General features: G+C 34.1%; 2 protein-coding genes across 7 annotated transcripts in view; one reads left to right on the top strand and one right to left on the bottom strand.

The window, feature by feature from the left end:
• LOC106139045 (protein phosphatase Slingshot) overlaps positions 1–17,522 on the top strand; it is a 40,059-nt gene that overhangs the window by 11,791 nt on the left and 10,746 nt on the right. The window contains exons 1-2 of one of the 6 annotated variants that reach the window (XM_060944493.1): positions 8,944–9,294; positions 13,410–13,471. In XM_060944493.1, the coding sequence (XP_060800476.1) occupies positions 9,241–9,294; positions 13,410–13,471 (116 nt within the window). In that variant the 5' untranslated portion in view covers positions 8,944–9,240. Of the gene's footprint in view, positions 1–8,943; positions 9,295–9,864; positions 12,297–13,409; positions 13,476–15,914; positions 16,117–17,522 lie in introns of those variants that run through there. The other 5 variants (XM_060944495.1, XM_060944496.1, XM_060944494.1 and 2 more) reach the window with 5 other exon arrangements.
• LOC106139123 (serine/threonine-protein kinase PLK4) lies at positions 851–4,256 on the bottom strand. Its single transcript, XM_013340498.2, has 3 exons — positions 3,797–4,256; positions 3,626–3,718; positions 851–3,256 (listed from the first exon to the last, which is right to left on the bottom strand). The coding sequence occupies exon 3, from the start codon at positions 3,157–3,159 to the stop codon at positions 1,138–1,140; it is 2,022 nt and encodes a 673-aa protein (XP_013195952.1). The 5' UTR covers positions 3,160–3,256; positions 3,626–3,718; positions 3,797–4,256; the 3' UTR covers positions 851–1,137.

The raw sequence follows: 17,522 nt of genomic DNA on the forward strand, positions 1-17,522 counted from the left end.
CGCGTTCATAATTGCAGACATAGTTTGCAAAACTTTATGGCTTGCACCGCTGCTATCACTCACACATTCACATAAATAACACAATAAACAACAAGCGGTGAAGCGTTGGGTAACGCGCCATCAAGAAGAGGGTAGTGTAAAAAGTCAACCGCGCAGCGGCCGTCATCCGCTAAACAACACAGCGACACGCCACACAGCGGAGATCCATGGTGGAACAGTACGAAAATAATGGCTTCATACCGATTAGAATATTTGCGGAACAGTTCGACACATCAGTGGTTACTGTTCGTCGAGTTTGCACCGTGAGGGACTACACCACAGACAGCCAGCAAGAAAGCCTTATTTATCCGAAATAAATAAGCAAAAACGTTCGAATTTGCTCGGCAGTATTTGGATTTTGACTGGAAAAAAGCGATATTTACGGATGAAAACTTCGTTTATATCATCACAACACGGTAGGCTTCATTTATGGCGAAGAAATGCAACTCGGTATGAAGAAAAAAATATTGTGCCAAATATGGAATCTGGACACATATCTGTAAATATGTGGGGCTGGATGAGTGCTGCTGGACCTGGGGAACAGGTGTGGATAGCAGGACGCGCTACAGCTGCTCATTATGTGCAAGTGCTGGAAGAAACCATGTTACCAACTGTGCGGTGTATTTATCCAATTGATGATATGCTATGAATCAACACATCACTCTACAAATTTCTAGCCTTACAGGAAGACCGTTACTCGGAGGGTTCACTAGCTCTCCAACTATTACTATCTGTGAACGTTCTTGTTACTTCTTTTAGTAAGAACTCAGTTAATAATAATATACCTTAAAATTGTAAATGAAAAAAAATGTATATCTATAAATATATTAATACCAAATTAATTTTAAAGTACGTTTTCAACATTGTTATAACTAAGTACATACAAAGCAAGGCTGAAGGCATCTTTATGTTAGTATATCAATTATTATCCACTAGAGTCCACCTGTGTTAAGCCAAAAATCATCAGTTTCCTTTAGCATTGTTATTTCGCATTGCACAGTTAATAATTTGATCTTGATGAAATTTTGTATGCTTTTCTTCTTGTCTTTCTTGTATCTAAGATTGGTATTTTTAGTGAGGCACAGAAATAACGCTGTATTAATTAATTTTATATTCGCTATGAGTTTGACTAGAACTTGCTGTTGTACGATGAAATGATCCTATATTAAATCCAGGGGTATTGTAATTTGTGCCAACTGACCCACTGTATGGAGATGATATGTCACTCACTGAAGACACTGGCCTTTTACCAATAATTAATGGGAAACATTCATCCGGTATGCACGATAGGGCAGTTTGCACTCTTTTTATGCGATTGGAGCATTCCTCAAAATGATCCAACAATGGTTTTAATTCAGGTAAAGGACTATGGTAAGTTTTTAAGGCTTTATCAATTATTTTGATACCTTCAGTAGATGTAAATGTAACTTTTTCACCATTGTAAAAAAACATATCAATATCTGTACAATTTTCCATCAGCTGACATTTAGCCAATGGAGAATAAAGTGTTATTTTAGGGGTTTTAGCTTTGACTAGATCCACAAAGCGGGAAGCATACAAATATTTCTTCCAGTGTTTCTGTGGTAAGTTATGATAAGAAAATACTTCATCGGGACTTGGATCATGATCCAAATTGGCCATGTTGGCCTTATCTTTATTTTCAACAGTGTATATTATGATTTTCATACCATCTTTAGATATTTTGCATATTTCCACTATCTTTTCTTCTCTCTCTTTTCCCTTCTTTTTTATGAATTCTACTATAACTCCAGAAGGTTCTATTTTCAATATAGCATTTCGAGTTCTATGTGAAATAGTTGGTAACCTCTCAGCACAAAGAGGTGGTACACCAAGAGTATTTGAGTTGACATTACTTGTTTTTTGTGCATTCTCTTTATTTTCATCTGCCATATTAGGGCATTGGCTGTTCACATATTTATTACATTTAATCTCCATATTTTTCAAGCTATCTAGTATTGGTGTATTGCTATAAACACTGTCAAATTTTTGTAAATAATTATTACTAGGTTGCTTCTTATTTCTATAATCAAACACTTCAGCAGATCCTTTTTCACAATATACGCCCATCTTATCTTGGCCTGTGCTTTGTGAACAGTGGTTAAGATCTTGTATGCCAGTAAATATATTAAATGATGAAGTTTTTACTTCTTTCCTGTCAATAAAGTTCTCAACGTTTTCTTCTTTGGATAAACCAAGAAAATCAGGTCTCAATTTATCATCTTGTTTTTGTTTGTTGCTATGTTGAGTGCTATGAAGTGTTGTCAAAAATCCTGAATCTCTAGACAAATCTTGTTTGGCATTACAGGAGCTTTTTAAAAAAGGATGCTCCATTATCTCTTTCAGTGTTATTCTTTTGGTAGGATCTTTACATAAAAGCTTTTGGAGTAAATCTTGCGCTTGTAAGGAGAGCCCATCAGGAATTTTGTAATCTGCATTTATAACTTTGTTCAAAGTAGTTTTCACATGTTGAGTATGAAAAGGGGGACTACCAACCAAAAGTGTGTACAACATACAGCCTAAACCCCATACGTCAGCTGGGAGGCCATGAAAATTTCTTGAAGCTACTTCTGGCGAAATGTAATTTGGGGTGCCACACATAGTTACATGTTTTTCATCTGGACCATTCAACTGTGTTGCTAATCCAAAATCAGCTATTTTTACATTGAGGTCTTTTGTCAATAACAAATTATTCAATGATAAATCTCTATGAATAATATTGTAAGTATGTAGATATAAAACTCCACTTACAACTTGTCTAAAAATATCAGCCGCAGCTTTCTCAGAGAGTCCTCGAGTTCCTAACTTAAAGTGCTTTGCTAGTTCTCCATTATGTGCAAGCTCTAAAACTAAATAAACATAATGGACATCTTCAAAAAATGTGTAAAGCTCCAATATAGCAGGATGTTTCAAACGTGAATGTATAGTGACCTCCTGTCTTACACGACCTATCATACCTGCGCGTGCCATAAGGGCTTTGTCAATCATTTTGATGGCAACAAAAAGGCCTGTCCTTCGGCATCTTGCTCTATAAACATGTGCAAATCCACCTTTACCTAGATGTTCTAGTATTTCATAGTCCTCTATTTTTTCTCCAAACATATTTTCTACAAGATTTGTTGATCATAAATAAAATTGAATTTTTTATTTACTTCATAAAAATAAATGTTCTTCAAAATTTCCATTATTTCTGGGTGTACTGAAAATAAACAGATATTTTTATACTTATAAGAAAAAGAAACCATGATAAATCCAACAACTAAATTATTTTTAGATTTTTCCTAGCAATAAAGCAACTTTTAGAAGTAATAAATTCTAAAAGTCAATATTGCAGATCAGGTCAAGCGTACCTGAAACTGACCAGTTTGCATGAAGTGCAGTCTCTGCCTGCCTTATCTAAGAAAAAGGCATGATTTAAAATTTAGTTGCATCCATAAGTGTAACTAACAAACTAGGATACAATATAATCTACATAATAAAAAAAGGTCTTGCATTTCAAGACTATAAATTTAACATCAAGATGCAATTCTTTCTAAGCAACAAATAGTTACAATACCAATTTATTTACCTTATGAACAATCCACTTTGCATCTTCCAAACTCTTCTTTATAATTTCTTGAACTCTATCTGGATCTGGTTCAAATTTATGTTGCTTAAAACTCTGAAATTGTGATATCTATTAAGATATAATAGGTCAAAAATAATACATTTTACATCAACATGCGATCGTTCAACACACCTGTTTAACAGCAAATTTATAATATTTACACGCATCGGGCGGCAATCTTTCACATTGGCGTAATAAATATTTGTAAAGATGTAAAGATGTCATAACAAATTTTGAATCAACACAAAAGCGATGTTTGCAATAATAAAACATTGCCTTCAAGTTATACTGTAAGAACTTAAATCATAATAGAAATTATTCAAGAAAATTTTAGAAGTAAAAATACTGGCTAAACGAATAAGTACCCAAAAATCTAGATGATATTATGATCTTATTATTTCACATTTTCATTTTCACACAAATGCTTCAAAATTTGAATATTATTATACAATTGAAAACAAATTCCGAAATAACTGGATAGTTTAGTAATTGATTTGCAATTATGCAACAAACATTATAAAATTGCAAATAAACAATACAAGCCAAGGCGACCACAGATTTATAAAGCCGACGCCAGCAGCTCTATTTAGTAGGGATGGCGATATTAGATCGATTAATCGAAAAATCGATCTTTTGGAGCGAAAAAATTGATCTTTTTCGGTAAGAATCGCTATTCCTAAGCATAATTTTTACAGTGTTGAATTTAAGTCAGTCCTCACTAAAAATTTCCATCGCGTAGAACTGATCTAAAGACTGTAGCGGGAGAGATAGTTCAGACCGTTCGACCACCACCAAGATAAGATCTTCCGCCAGGCTAGATGTTATGCCTGGGAAACCGCGGCTCCCAACGATGTTGAGTCGGAAGTTGTATTACTGAAATTTGGGAAAACGTATTTTACAATCCAACAAACCATAGGAAAATCAGACGCCACCGGAGTTCATTTTTAGGGTTCCGTACCTAAAAGGTAAAAACTAAACTAAACATTTTCATAAATTAGGTATTTCCATTGCAATATCGAGCCAACAGTCTTGAACAGACTGATAGACCAGCTAGTTAGCGGGTTTATTGATAGAATTAAAATTCAAATAGTGACAGGTTTCTTCCCCAACGTGTAAAAGAAGAATCCCAAGTTTATAAGCTTAACCCTTACAATTATTCATATATCATATAATACATAAAACAATACCTACATTAAATAATTGAAACAAACGCCTTTACGCGAAAGAGATACACAATGAATTGTTTTTTTCTCTTTCCATCTCATAGTAATAACCTTTCCGGGTGATTCCAATCATCATCACTTTTACAATGTTTTTATAGCCCAATTTGTCCATTTGTCTGAATTTACTGAAAATCCTCAACAATGTATTACAATATTTTCTTTTAGGTATTTCATTAACGCTACCACAAAGTTATTCTTACTGCATAATGTCTGATATAAAAAATATTAGAACTGTAACAAACTATATGTATTCGGTACTGAGTAACGGGTGTGCGCTCTGGTACCGAGTAACGAAACGTTACTCTCGAATGTATTTCGTTAATCGCACGATGTCGTTCCTCGCATTTATTGTATAATGGGTTCATTTCACACCGGTAAGTGGATGCTTGACAAGCACCAACATACGAATCGATTAGTTTCGTTGGGTTATACTGAGGTATCAAAAGTAACGAGTAACGAAACGATACGATAGTAACGAGTACTCATTTTTATAGTAACGAATACATACGGGTTTGCTTTTTCTCGTTACTTTTACACCTCTAAAAAATATATAGTTGCATGAACAAAACGCACAGAGTTCCTATGTGTTGCCATTTATCAGCACCATTGCTTCCCGGCATACAAAAACTTTATTTAACTCCTTGTTTATCTAGTGTACAAAACATTAAAAATAATAATTAAATATAATTCCTGAAACAAATCACGATAAATTATTCTTATGGTATTTATGTACTTCATCAACCGACCTTAAAAAAAGTGTGAGTAATATTATAAATACTTTTTATAAAAACTGAAAAATCATCGACTCAACATCGAAAAATAATATAATATTAACATGTGATAAATGCGGTCATAATTATAAAAGGTATGTATGAATTTCCAGCATATGGAAAACAATGTTTGAAATGTATGCGAATGAACCATTTTGCAAAAAGAAAAGAAAATAGTGAGCAGGTAAAAAATTTTACTAATGGAAATTGGACATTAAGGACGTTAAAAATAAATTCGATAAATGTGAACTTTAAAATAGATACAGGTGCTGATGTTAATATATCACCATATGATTATTTAACATTAATAAACTTGCCAAAGAATGAATCAGTAGAAACCACTATAAAGTTAACAAGATATGTTGGGAACGAAATTGAAAGTTTTGAAACTATATGTAAAATATATAGATTATAAAGGAAGTATTTATCCAATGGAATTTATCATTGCACATGTGAAGTCAAAACCTGTCTAGGGTTGTAAAGCATGTTGTAGGTTAAACATCATTCAGCGAATCATGTCAGTAGAGGAGTTTACAAAAAGATTTGAACCAATTTGGATAAATGAATACAATGATGTATTTGAAGGAATAGGTTGTTTACCAGGTAAGTATAACCGTTGTCAAAAAGCTAAATGGAGATTTGAGAATTAGGATTTGCATGAACAATGTTTTAAATAATTGAAGAATTGTATGAATTTACCGATGGTTATATCTGTAGATGCTAGTAAGAGTGGTTTGGGTGACTGCTTGATGCAAAATGGTATTCCAGTTTGTAAAGCTTCTAAGTCATTAAAAGAAACTGAGCAAAGGTATGCTCATATTGAAAAGGAGCTATATGCATGTGTTTTTGCATGTGAGAGATTAAATGAATATATTTATGGACGTTTCGATGTCATTATAGAGACAGATTATAAACCTCTTATTTCTATAATAAACAAGCCAATAGTGGATGCTCCTGCTAGATTACATTACAATGTTGCACGTTAAAACCAGGTAAAGATTTGTACGATCGCGTTCATATCTGCAGTCATAGTTTTAAAATTCATACGGGTTAAAATAGCGTGCACTGTGGTTCCACTAGATACACACACATGCTTATTTAAAAAGAATAAATATTCCATCAAATGAATACGGTCTTTAATACCAATGATTACGAAGTAAAACAGTTTATTATTCTATGACATATAACATAACAAAACAGAAAGAGACGGTAATCAACGATGGCCGAACTGGGCCCGATAATTGTCGAATGAGATAACGTCGTTTCTCATTATTTGCATAAGATTTGCCTATAGAGGGAAGCCTGCGACTGCCAGACTTATGTCATTTCAATAAGGTTGAAAGTTTTTCTGCACACGACCCTAACATAGGTAGTGGTTCCCCTTTGAAAGTTATTGGGTAGTAATTTTGTTATTTCGTGTGAGCAAGTGAGATCTAAAATATATAAGATAATCTCGCTTGTTCTAGTTACTAGCGTTACTTGGATTCCGAAGTTATTCAAGGATTTTTTTTTGTCTATTTTAGTGTTACTGGCAATTTGTAATGTTTCAAGGTGCCATTTGAACTAAGTAACTGACTGACTAACTAACTAACTGATATCTAAAAATTACAATACCCGTGTCTTCAAACACGAAAATCAGTTAGAAATATTAAACAAGAGGGAGCAAAATAAAACATTAAATAATTAAAATTAGTAAATTTTATTGAAACAGTTTACCTATACATAGTTTTATTTACATTTTGATGATTATATAAAGCTATACATACAGTATATTACACTAATTGTATCATCCACTTATCTCCTGTTATTAAGGTTACAGCTTAATTATTCGTTTTCATAAAGAAAAGATATTGAAGCTGTCCTTAAAATACTATCCAAGTAATTAGTACTTATAATATAAATTGGCAGAACCTTTCACGCACTATATGGACTCGATGCACAGGGCAGTTGTCTTGCACAAATGATATTGTTGGCATATCATCAATCAGATAAATACACCGCACAGTTGGTAACATGGTTTCTTCCAGCACTTGCACATAATGAGCAGCTGTAGCGCGTCCTGCTATCCACACCTGTTCCCCAGGGCCAGCAGCACTCATCCAGCCCCACATATTTACAGATATGCGTCCAGACTCCATAATTGGCACAATATTTATTTCTTCATACCGAGTTGCATTTCTTCGCCATAAATGACGCCTACCGTGTTGCGAAGACATAAACGAATTTTCGTCCGTAAATATAGCTTTTTCCAGTCAAAATCCAAATACTGCCGAGCAAGTTATAAACGTTTTTGCTTATTTATTTCGGATAAATACGGCTTTCTTCATGGCTGTCTGTGTTGTAGTCATTCACGGTGCAGAACTCGATGAACAGTACCTAACCACTGAAGTATCGAACTGTTCCGCAAATATTCTGGTCGGTATGAAGCTATTATTTTCGTACTGTTCCACCATGGATCTCTGCTGTATCGCGTGACGCTGTGTTGATTAGCGGACGACGAGCGCTGCGCGGTAGACTTTTTACGCTACCCTCTTCTTGATGATATCTCGCGTTACCCAACGCTTAACAACGTTTATTGTGTTATTTGTGTAAATGTGTGAGTGACAGCGGTGACTGCAAGCTATAAAGATTTGCGAACTATGACTGCAATTATGAACGCGACCGTACATAGTCATGATTATTCTATTGATTATGATGATGTTTATCAGTGCTCCAAGTATTTCAAACAGTAACAGTATTACAAATAATGGTGGCAATAATGATAATGTCTTTGAATAGAACATACAACGATAAGTAACCTTCGATTTGAACTTAATAAAAAAAAAATCAAAGTACTTTTTACTTACCGTGTTTGTCCTGCCTCGAATTACCACATATATTATTTTTCGTGAACATTATATATTTGCTATATGAAATTTTAATATTTAACAAAAATATGTATTAGTTTTACTAATTTAAAAAAATATTGATTGAATTTCGTATACCATGGTTTTGTATGTGTTTCGACAGGCATGAAAATGCCCTATGTTACTCCTGAATGTTTATTCCATATAATAGATTTATTTATTAAATGACAGTAATATGCAGAGATTGTGGCAAGTGGAAAGAGGTAGTCTCTGCCTACCCCTCCGGGAAAGAGGCGTGATTTTAGGTATGTATGTAGATTTATTTAATCACGCAAAAATGTGACTAGGAAATCAAACGAAGAAAAAAAAAGCATGGCCTAATGCCCATCTTGTAGTATGCAAAACTTTGGGGAAATTAATTTATACTCAGGCAACATTCAATTCCATCCAGTCAAGTCAAATCAACCCTTGCCTTGTTCCTTCTCGCTCCTTGTTCATTTTATTGTGCTTACTTCATTTAGGGACCGAATATATTTTGACCATATTTCGGAAAGTTGTTTCTTTGTCACCTTGTGTATAACTTACTTCAAAAGTGTAACATGTAGGTGATAAAATCAGTATAAAGTGATATGATATGTACATACATTTAATATAGCATAACGATTAAGAGGTCAATATTTCTTGTTGTTTGTGATTGTATTTTTTCTTTGATAATGATTCCGTAGCGCCAATGTGGTATGGCCCTAGTTACAATTCGCCGTTCTCCGAGTGTGCAGACACCAAAGAAAACGGTAAGATATTTAGAATCATAAAAAGGGCATATTGTTTCTCTTCTGTGTCTATTGCAGACTAATAGTGATATCAAAATTTTTAAGTATGGAAGCAGTTTCATTGCTCATGTAGAACAGTTGCTCAATTTAAATATTGCTGAAATAAAAAAAATCACTAGATTATATCATGTAGCTACAAATTAGCAATTACAAACAGCAGCTCATGTAAGCTAGAAATTAACTGCAATCTAATTGGGTGTAGATGATTTGCTGTGTATAGTGTCTAAGTAGCACTGTTTTTTATCACATAACCAAATGGGATTATATTCTTTCCAGTTAAATTGTCTCTCCAAGTAGCCAGTCATAAAAACTGTGTGATTAATTATTACTTTAAATCAATGCATATGCTAATTCCGGAAAAGCTGTGGACAGATTTTATTCCTGTGTGTTGCTAGGAAGATATAAAACAAAGAAAACCCTTATAACTAAAAGCATGCAGGTGTGTGCAACTGTAACTCAAGTGACCTGCAGGTCAGCAATATTATTTATTTATTTATTTATGTACACGAAATTATAAACAGGAGCATTCAATACAGTTATTATAGTACAAAGGTGCTACTTATTTCAAAAGAAATCTCTTCCAGTAGACCCATGAGAGGAGATATGAATTTTGGAGCGGTATGGCGTGTGCATAAATAACATTTAACTAAAGATATATGCTAATACTTACATAATTAAACATGGAACAATTAAATAAATGACAGTAATAAACTACATAAACATACTAATATATATATAATATAAGTCTATTTTGAGAGATAATAATCTTCAACTCGTCGTTTAAACGAAGAAAGAGTTTGGGAATCGCGAATATCATGCGGTAAGGAATTCCACAGACGTACAGCATGAGCAGAGAAGGAAGTCTTGTGGGTAGGAATAGTAAGAATGGTGCACAAATGAGACCTGCAAGGAGAATTACACGAATGACGGAAAGAGAAACATTCTTTAAGATAGGAAGGAAAGGCGGGATTAAATAAAATATTAAAAAGAAGACAGAGGATGCGAGTATTTCTACGAAAGCGAATGGGAAGCCATTTCAACTTAGTACGGTAAATGGAAACATGATCGTATTTTCTTAAGCCAAACATGAAACGAATACAAAGTTTTTGTAACCGTTCCAATTTATCCAGTAGCTCCTCTGTGGCATCAAGATAGCACGCATCAGCATAGTCCAGAATTGGAAGAATCAGACTCTGCATGAGAGAGACCCTTGTTTGAAAAGGTAAGAAATATTGAAGGCATCTTAGAGTATGAAAGGAGTAGTAGATCTTACGACTAACCTCCTTAATATGGGTCGACCAGTTAACGTTTGAATCCATAGTAAGACCAAGGTTCCTTGCAGATTTGGTGAATTCAATTGAAGAACCATTATAGTACAGGCTTGGCAATATATAAATGTTGATTTGATTACACATATAATAACTACCAATTATCATAGCCTTAGATTTGACAGGATTAACCAAAAGACCATAACACTTTGCCCATTCAGAAACCCGATCAAGTTCTGCATTCATCTCTGCAATTGCTGTCAAGGAGTCTTTCTCTTTAAAATGACAATATAGCTGTAAATCATCAGCGTAAAGATGGTATTTGCATGTCAGTAGTTTAGAGAATGATGTTATAAATACTGAAAATAGCAACGGCGAGAGTATACCGCCCTGAGGAACACCAGCACTAAGTTTACACCAATCAGAAACCGACTCACCAACATGGACTTGTAGTGATCGATCGCGAAGATATGAATCAAATCATGATAGGGAAGAGGGAGAGATATTACTTGACCGCAGTACGCCCAACAAAACATCAAAGTCAATAGAATTAAATGCACTAGTAAAATCCAGTAACACAATCAAAGTGAGTGACTTATTTTCCATTGCCCAACGGATGTCGTCCGTTACATTAATTAGAGCGGTGGCTGTGCTATGTCCAGGTCTGAAACCAGATTGAAATGGGCTAATAAGATTATTTTTCAAGAGAAATGAAGAAAACTGGTTGTGTGAAAGATGTTCAAGAACTTTAGAGAGGTATGGTAAAATGGATATAGGACGAAGCTCAGAGAAGGATGAAGGATGAAGGATTAGAAGTTTTTGGCAATGGTATAACATTAGCCCGCTTCCAAGCTAAAGGAAACATACCCAATGAAAATGAATAGTTAAAGATGTGAGCTAGTACTGGTAGTAATATGGGTAAAAGTAAAGTGATCATCTTGGAGCATACTAAGTCATTTCCCACTGCATCAGAGGAAATATGTTGAATAGCTTTAGTAACCTCATCTTGAAGAACTGCAGAAAATTCAAAGGTAGGATAAGTGGGGGTGGGTACATTTAATAATTTGGAGAGAGTAGCTGATTTAATATTTGGATCTAAACTAACGGGGGGTTGTGAGAAATGAATATTGAGATCATTAAGGTTAAAATGAGCGAAAGTAGGAGAAGAGGATTTTCTTACACCAACAGACTTCAAAAATTTCCACGTCTCGGCAGGACTTCGATTCACAAGCGATTAGTGGAAGTAACGTCTCTTGGCGTCACGACATGAACGACTACACCGGTTGCGAAGCATCTTGTAAAATAGCAAATTACGTTCAGACGGATATCTCTTATATCGCCGTTTCGCTTTATCCCTGCGTGCCATCCACTCCTTAATTTCCAACGTTAGCCAAGGGGCAGGTTTATGCTTTACTTTGACACGACGCAATGGTGCATGGCTGTTAAATAACGTGAGAATCTTGGTGTTAAGAATTTCAACATTTTTGTTAATTATTGTCATTGAAAATTAAGGTCCAATCAATGGTCAATGAGTCCCTAGTCAATGCCTCCACGTCAATACCCTTGAAATTTCAGACAGTTCGGTATTGTAACTTACGCTTAGGGGCACGAATCAGGTATGATAAGTAAAGGAGATCGTGATGTGAAAACGGAGCAGTAAGTTGACCATGACAGGCAACATTGTCAAGAGAAGAGGTAATTATAAGGTCTAACAGGGATGGGACGATGCCCGGTGCATGATGTGTTGTTGAAAGTGGTGTGTTATATGTTGCCGCGTATCCCTTAGGCGCCTTAATCATCTGTTGTCACCCTTGATCAATCATTCATAAATTTCTTCGCTATGATTGTCAGTTGGTGTGACATTAGTGATGTTGCCTCAATGAAGCTGTGCAAAAATTATTAATTAAGATAAATTAATTAATAATTTTTAATTATATGATAATCCAATTACTAAAAAATAATTTTATTCATTGGATTATCATAATATTTATCAAAAGGCATAATATTAAGAAGAACCAGTAAGTCAAGAAGAAATCAATCAAATTACATGCACATAACAGTGCTGGCACATTACCCTCAGTGGCTACAACCATAACCTATTCTATTTAGGCAAATGTACCTATTATTCCTTCCATATCAAAAAGAAAGTACGTAGTTGGGTTTGCTAGATTTTAATTTTTCAGAATCCATGATTTCAATACTTTCTTGAAAGTTAATGTTAAGTTACGTATTATTGTAATATAATGGACAAACTCTTAAGCCATCTGGCCAAACATGGCTTTTGAGTTTTATGACTATACATAGCCAGTCTAAATCAAATAGGGTAAATATGTGATGCGGGCATGTCATATGTTGATTAAATTATTTAGTTCTGTAACTTGGTTCTTACCTTTATTTTTTGTTTCTATTTTACTGCTGGAAAGCTGCATAATAATAATATAACTAACATCTCCATTCCAAATTCATTCATGATAGATATAATTGTTTATCTTGATCAAAAGTTATTTTTTAACTACTCAAAAATCTCTTCCCTGTTTTTGTTTTTCAAAAAATGAAGAAATGATGAAAAGAAATGCGTAATAAAACTTGTAGGAAATAGTTAAATTTTTTTTTATTATATGTAGTTGATGGGCCACTGTCTGACTTTAGCTTGCATCAACTTCTTTTATTTTAAACTTCTAACATTTTCATTCTAATAAAATTTTAAGACTGCAAAAAATTGGTAGAGCAAAAAAATGGATTTTGGTCAGGTTATTAATAAAGATCAATATGCATTTTGACACCATACAGAAAATCTTTTTGTTTCAGGATGAGACTGAAAAATCCAATGAAAATACAGAAAATGATATCGGAAACCGTGCCAGCAAGAGGTAGGTAATGAACTATTGCCTAATTTTTTATTTAAGCACCTGTTTTTGCGAGATTTATTGCTGAAAACGTTAAGTCAATACTGGCAGTCTGCGGCACGCTGCACTAGCCTTTAGGGAATCATCATGGTGTTAAGAACAAACCAAACTTATATCATAATCCAGAGGATTAAGATGGGGACTATATTTTATTTGATCGCCAGTTTTTAAATCTGATAAAGTTTTCATAACTTTAGTTTCTTAAGAAAAATCGAGCATTTTACTCGGCGCCCAGTCTTGCTCCTTCATAGCTAATCCACAACCAAACCATCATAGAAGACGAATACTGACCACTTTTAAAACTTCTTACCGTGTAAAGTCATGTAAAGATGAAAGATGTAATAAATGTATAGTTCTAGCCCATTTTTTTCCCATTTAAATTTTTATCATTACCTCACCTCATTTCACTGACCATCAGTTGTTGTCTTTCGACTTTGCGACTTTCTCATGACAGGCACATAATTTAATTAGCGTATAGAAATATTAGAAGTAGAAGGGACCAATATAAAGTATGAAATTAAACTAAATTAAAATAAATTAAAATCCCGACACAAATGTAAGTTATATTTAAAAAGTAAAAATAATAATAAAAGAAACTCAATCATAAGGTACCTTAATAATGTATTTGGTAATAATATTTAAGAAACGTCGCGTTGGGGGGCCGTTTCAAATCTAAAGATTACAAATACTTACAATTAACTTTAACACAAAAAATATTAAGAAGCCTAGTCAAAGAGTAAATAGGTACGCATGTGATACTTATATAATAAATATATGAGCGGTCCCTATTATTATTTCTATTTAAAACGCATAGGTATTTCTATATAAAACGTATAGGTGACCCGAACTGGACAGATTGGGCTAAAATTTGGCATGCAGATATTTTATATGATGGAGGCATCCGCTAAGAAAGTATTTCTCGAAATTCTCGGGGGAACGCAGATAAGCGGGATTTTTCCATTACTTGACGCTCAATTTTAGTGTTTAATTTAATAAAAACTGGTCAACTACGTGTCGTAATGAAGGCTTTCGTAGTTGTCTGTTAAAGAAAACATACATACATACATATAGTCACGTCTATATCCTATCAGCGGGGTAGACAGAGCCTACAGTCTTGAAACGTTCAGCTTTTTGGCTTGATGATAGAATTGAATTTACAGAAATCAATGGGGACTAAGTAATATTCTATGGGCTTTGTACTAAAATGTTACTTTTCGGAGTGCATCCATACTTCCATATCCATATAGGTTCCTAGAAATTCATGAATATATGAATAGACAATATTTGTATTTTTGTTTGTTACGAATATATTTAAGAACTACTGAAACTATTATGCAGATATTGGGTAAACAGACCAGTTCATTTGAAAGTCGGTTAGGTTTTTGACCATGTAGGTAATCCGTGAAATAAACAGTCAGTGAGTCAAATTGTAAAAAAAATATTTTTAGTCGTCAGTAATTTAGGTAATAACTGTACGATCTGCAATAAAGATGATATGCAATAAAGATTTTGAATTTAATTGAACCTATGAATTTTGTGTCTGGGAGGTCTTCAAATATGTTTTTATCCATAATTTAGTATTGTCAACTTAAATAGTTAATTTAAATTAATAGTATTTAATTTTGAATTTAATATACATTTTGGATAAAAATTACAAGAGTAAGTAAGTAGACTTAATATTGCAAAAAGATCAAATTACAATGTCGTCAAAAAAATAATTAATTACAACCCACCCTTTAGAGTTTCCTGTGCTCTTGCACAAGCTACACACCAGCCGCATTACCAAGCTGGATAGATATGCCATTCTTTGCACCAAAAACGAACTAGAATGGGAGTCCTCAGTCTTTTTATTTATTTTATAAATAGTTAATTATTTTCTTCCCTTGAACTTCGCTGAACACATTGCCGCCAAGGTACATTCCTTTAAGAATTTATAATGTTACAGGGAAACAATCCTTTCATTTGTTAAATCGATTCTCTTTCGTAAAGTTCATTACCTCACCTTTCTGTTCTAAATATCAGGGACAATAAACCTAAACGTGAATAAGGCTTAATCTCAATAATTTACTGTTGTCTTGTAGTTTGCTCCAAGTAAGTATAAGTTAGTACCCGCATATAGCTTACACATTTATTTACGGCTTTTTGATTGTTTTATTTTATTTATATCCAAAACCGAGATGCAATACACAGTCCGCGTATAATGCGCAACGTATTCCCGACCGCCTCGTGTTCCTGTTCTGTGCTGCGTCGATTTTCTATATTTACACGGTAGTTTGTGCTCAGTAGGCGGAGGGAAGTCATGACGTTGCCCACTGGATGGGATCTACAACAGTCTTGTGTACACACGCCTCGCACGCGCCACACCACATACCTTGTTGTCGTTTGGGACTCTGCGCTTGTGGTGTGAGTCGTATATTTTTGACGTGGGCATTAGGATACGGAGTATGCGCCTGCGATTTGTGCATATTGTCGCACGACGGGAAATTCGCGACTACACTATACACCCGCGATGTTTTTGTGCCTGTACCGTATTCAGTGACAATACAATTGTGTGCCATTTACTAAGTGATTGGATTACTCCCCTTTGTTTCCGACATGGTTGCGTTCAGGTAATGCATTGTTGAATTGCAATACTTACGTTAGTAATCATCAAAGTGTGATTCATTTGATCTTGTGGTCGTTTATTTTTATGATATTGCCCTACGTCAAATTAGGGTAAGATTTACATAGGTAGAGAATTATTTTTCTTAATGTAAAATAAGCACGTGGAAAACTCCTATGGATTACCAAAATGTTTTAAAGAACTAATATTTCTTCATCAAAACATTTCAAAGTAATAAAAATAGTAAATCGATAAAAAGTATATAAACAATCACTATTCGGAAAAAAAAAATATTTTCTGATATCACACACAGATAGTCGTTTTGACATATGGACGATCTACAAAAGATGATATTCTCTTATGATGACCTGATTTGGGTGTTTAAACTAGTCGAGATCGCAGTATAAAATAATCCCCCAGAAATCCGTCAAATATAAATAAAAATTGAAAGCTTTCTTAACAGCAGCAATTTCTTAATAACAGCTAAATCTGGTCTTTCAGTCTTTTCAAGAATATTGGCTACGTCTGACCTAGTATGGATGTATTATGTAGTGTATGTATGTATTATCAGTATAATGGTAGTGATTTTTTAAGTATGCTAACCATTGTAGGTAATATCATTTTTACAATGTTTAGAATGTCATGAAAAATAAACTACAGCTACATATATTCAAGGGCTTATATAATTATGACCAACTAGCTTCTGCCCGCGACTCCGTCCGCGCCGATGTCGGTCTTCGCGTGGATGTTTTATTTCTCCATTTGAATAACTCTGACAATGACATCTTATTACGGCGCTGAATCCACTGCGGGTAACGCAACGTGTGTTTGCGATTCTACAGAACAATGTCTATGGATAAAACTGAAAAATTAGGATTTATCGTTTTTCTACGTATTTTTCCACGATAAAAAGTATCCCATTTTATGCCCAGAATAATAAGGTATAATTATACCAAGTTTCATCGAAATCGAACCGTTAGTTTTCACGTGATGCCTGAACATACAGACAGACAGACAGACAAAAAAAATTTAATCACATATTTGGGTTTGGTATCGATCCAGTAACACCCCCTGCTATTTATATTTTCAATATTTTTAATGTACGAAGGGTACATTACATACAGATTAATTATATGTATAAATTAGAACTGAGTGGCGATCAATCAAGTTCTATGAATAAAAGTTTTTTTTAACATGATTTTTACGACTTTATTCCCATTACACATACCCATACCAAATTACAGCTTTCTACCTCATCTCTCTCTCAGTAAAATCGCGGACAGACAGACATGGCGAAACTGTAAGGATTTCTTACATAACCGTTAAAACGACCTAAGTGCGAATTGATGACAAACAATAGGGCTGTCTGTATTAAATATACCGACAGAAATTAATGAAGGAAAAAACGGGCGA

Source organism: Amyelois transitella, chromosome 5, assembly GCF_032362555.1.
Source record: "Amyelois transitella isolate CPQ chromosome 5, ilAmyTran1.1, whole genome shotgun sequence".
NCBI classification, from domain to species: Eukaryota; Metazoa; Arthropoda; class Insecta; order Lepidoptera; family Pyralidae; genus Amyelois; species Amyelois transitella.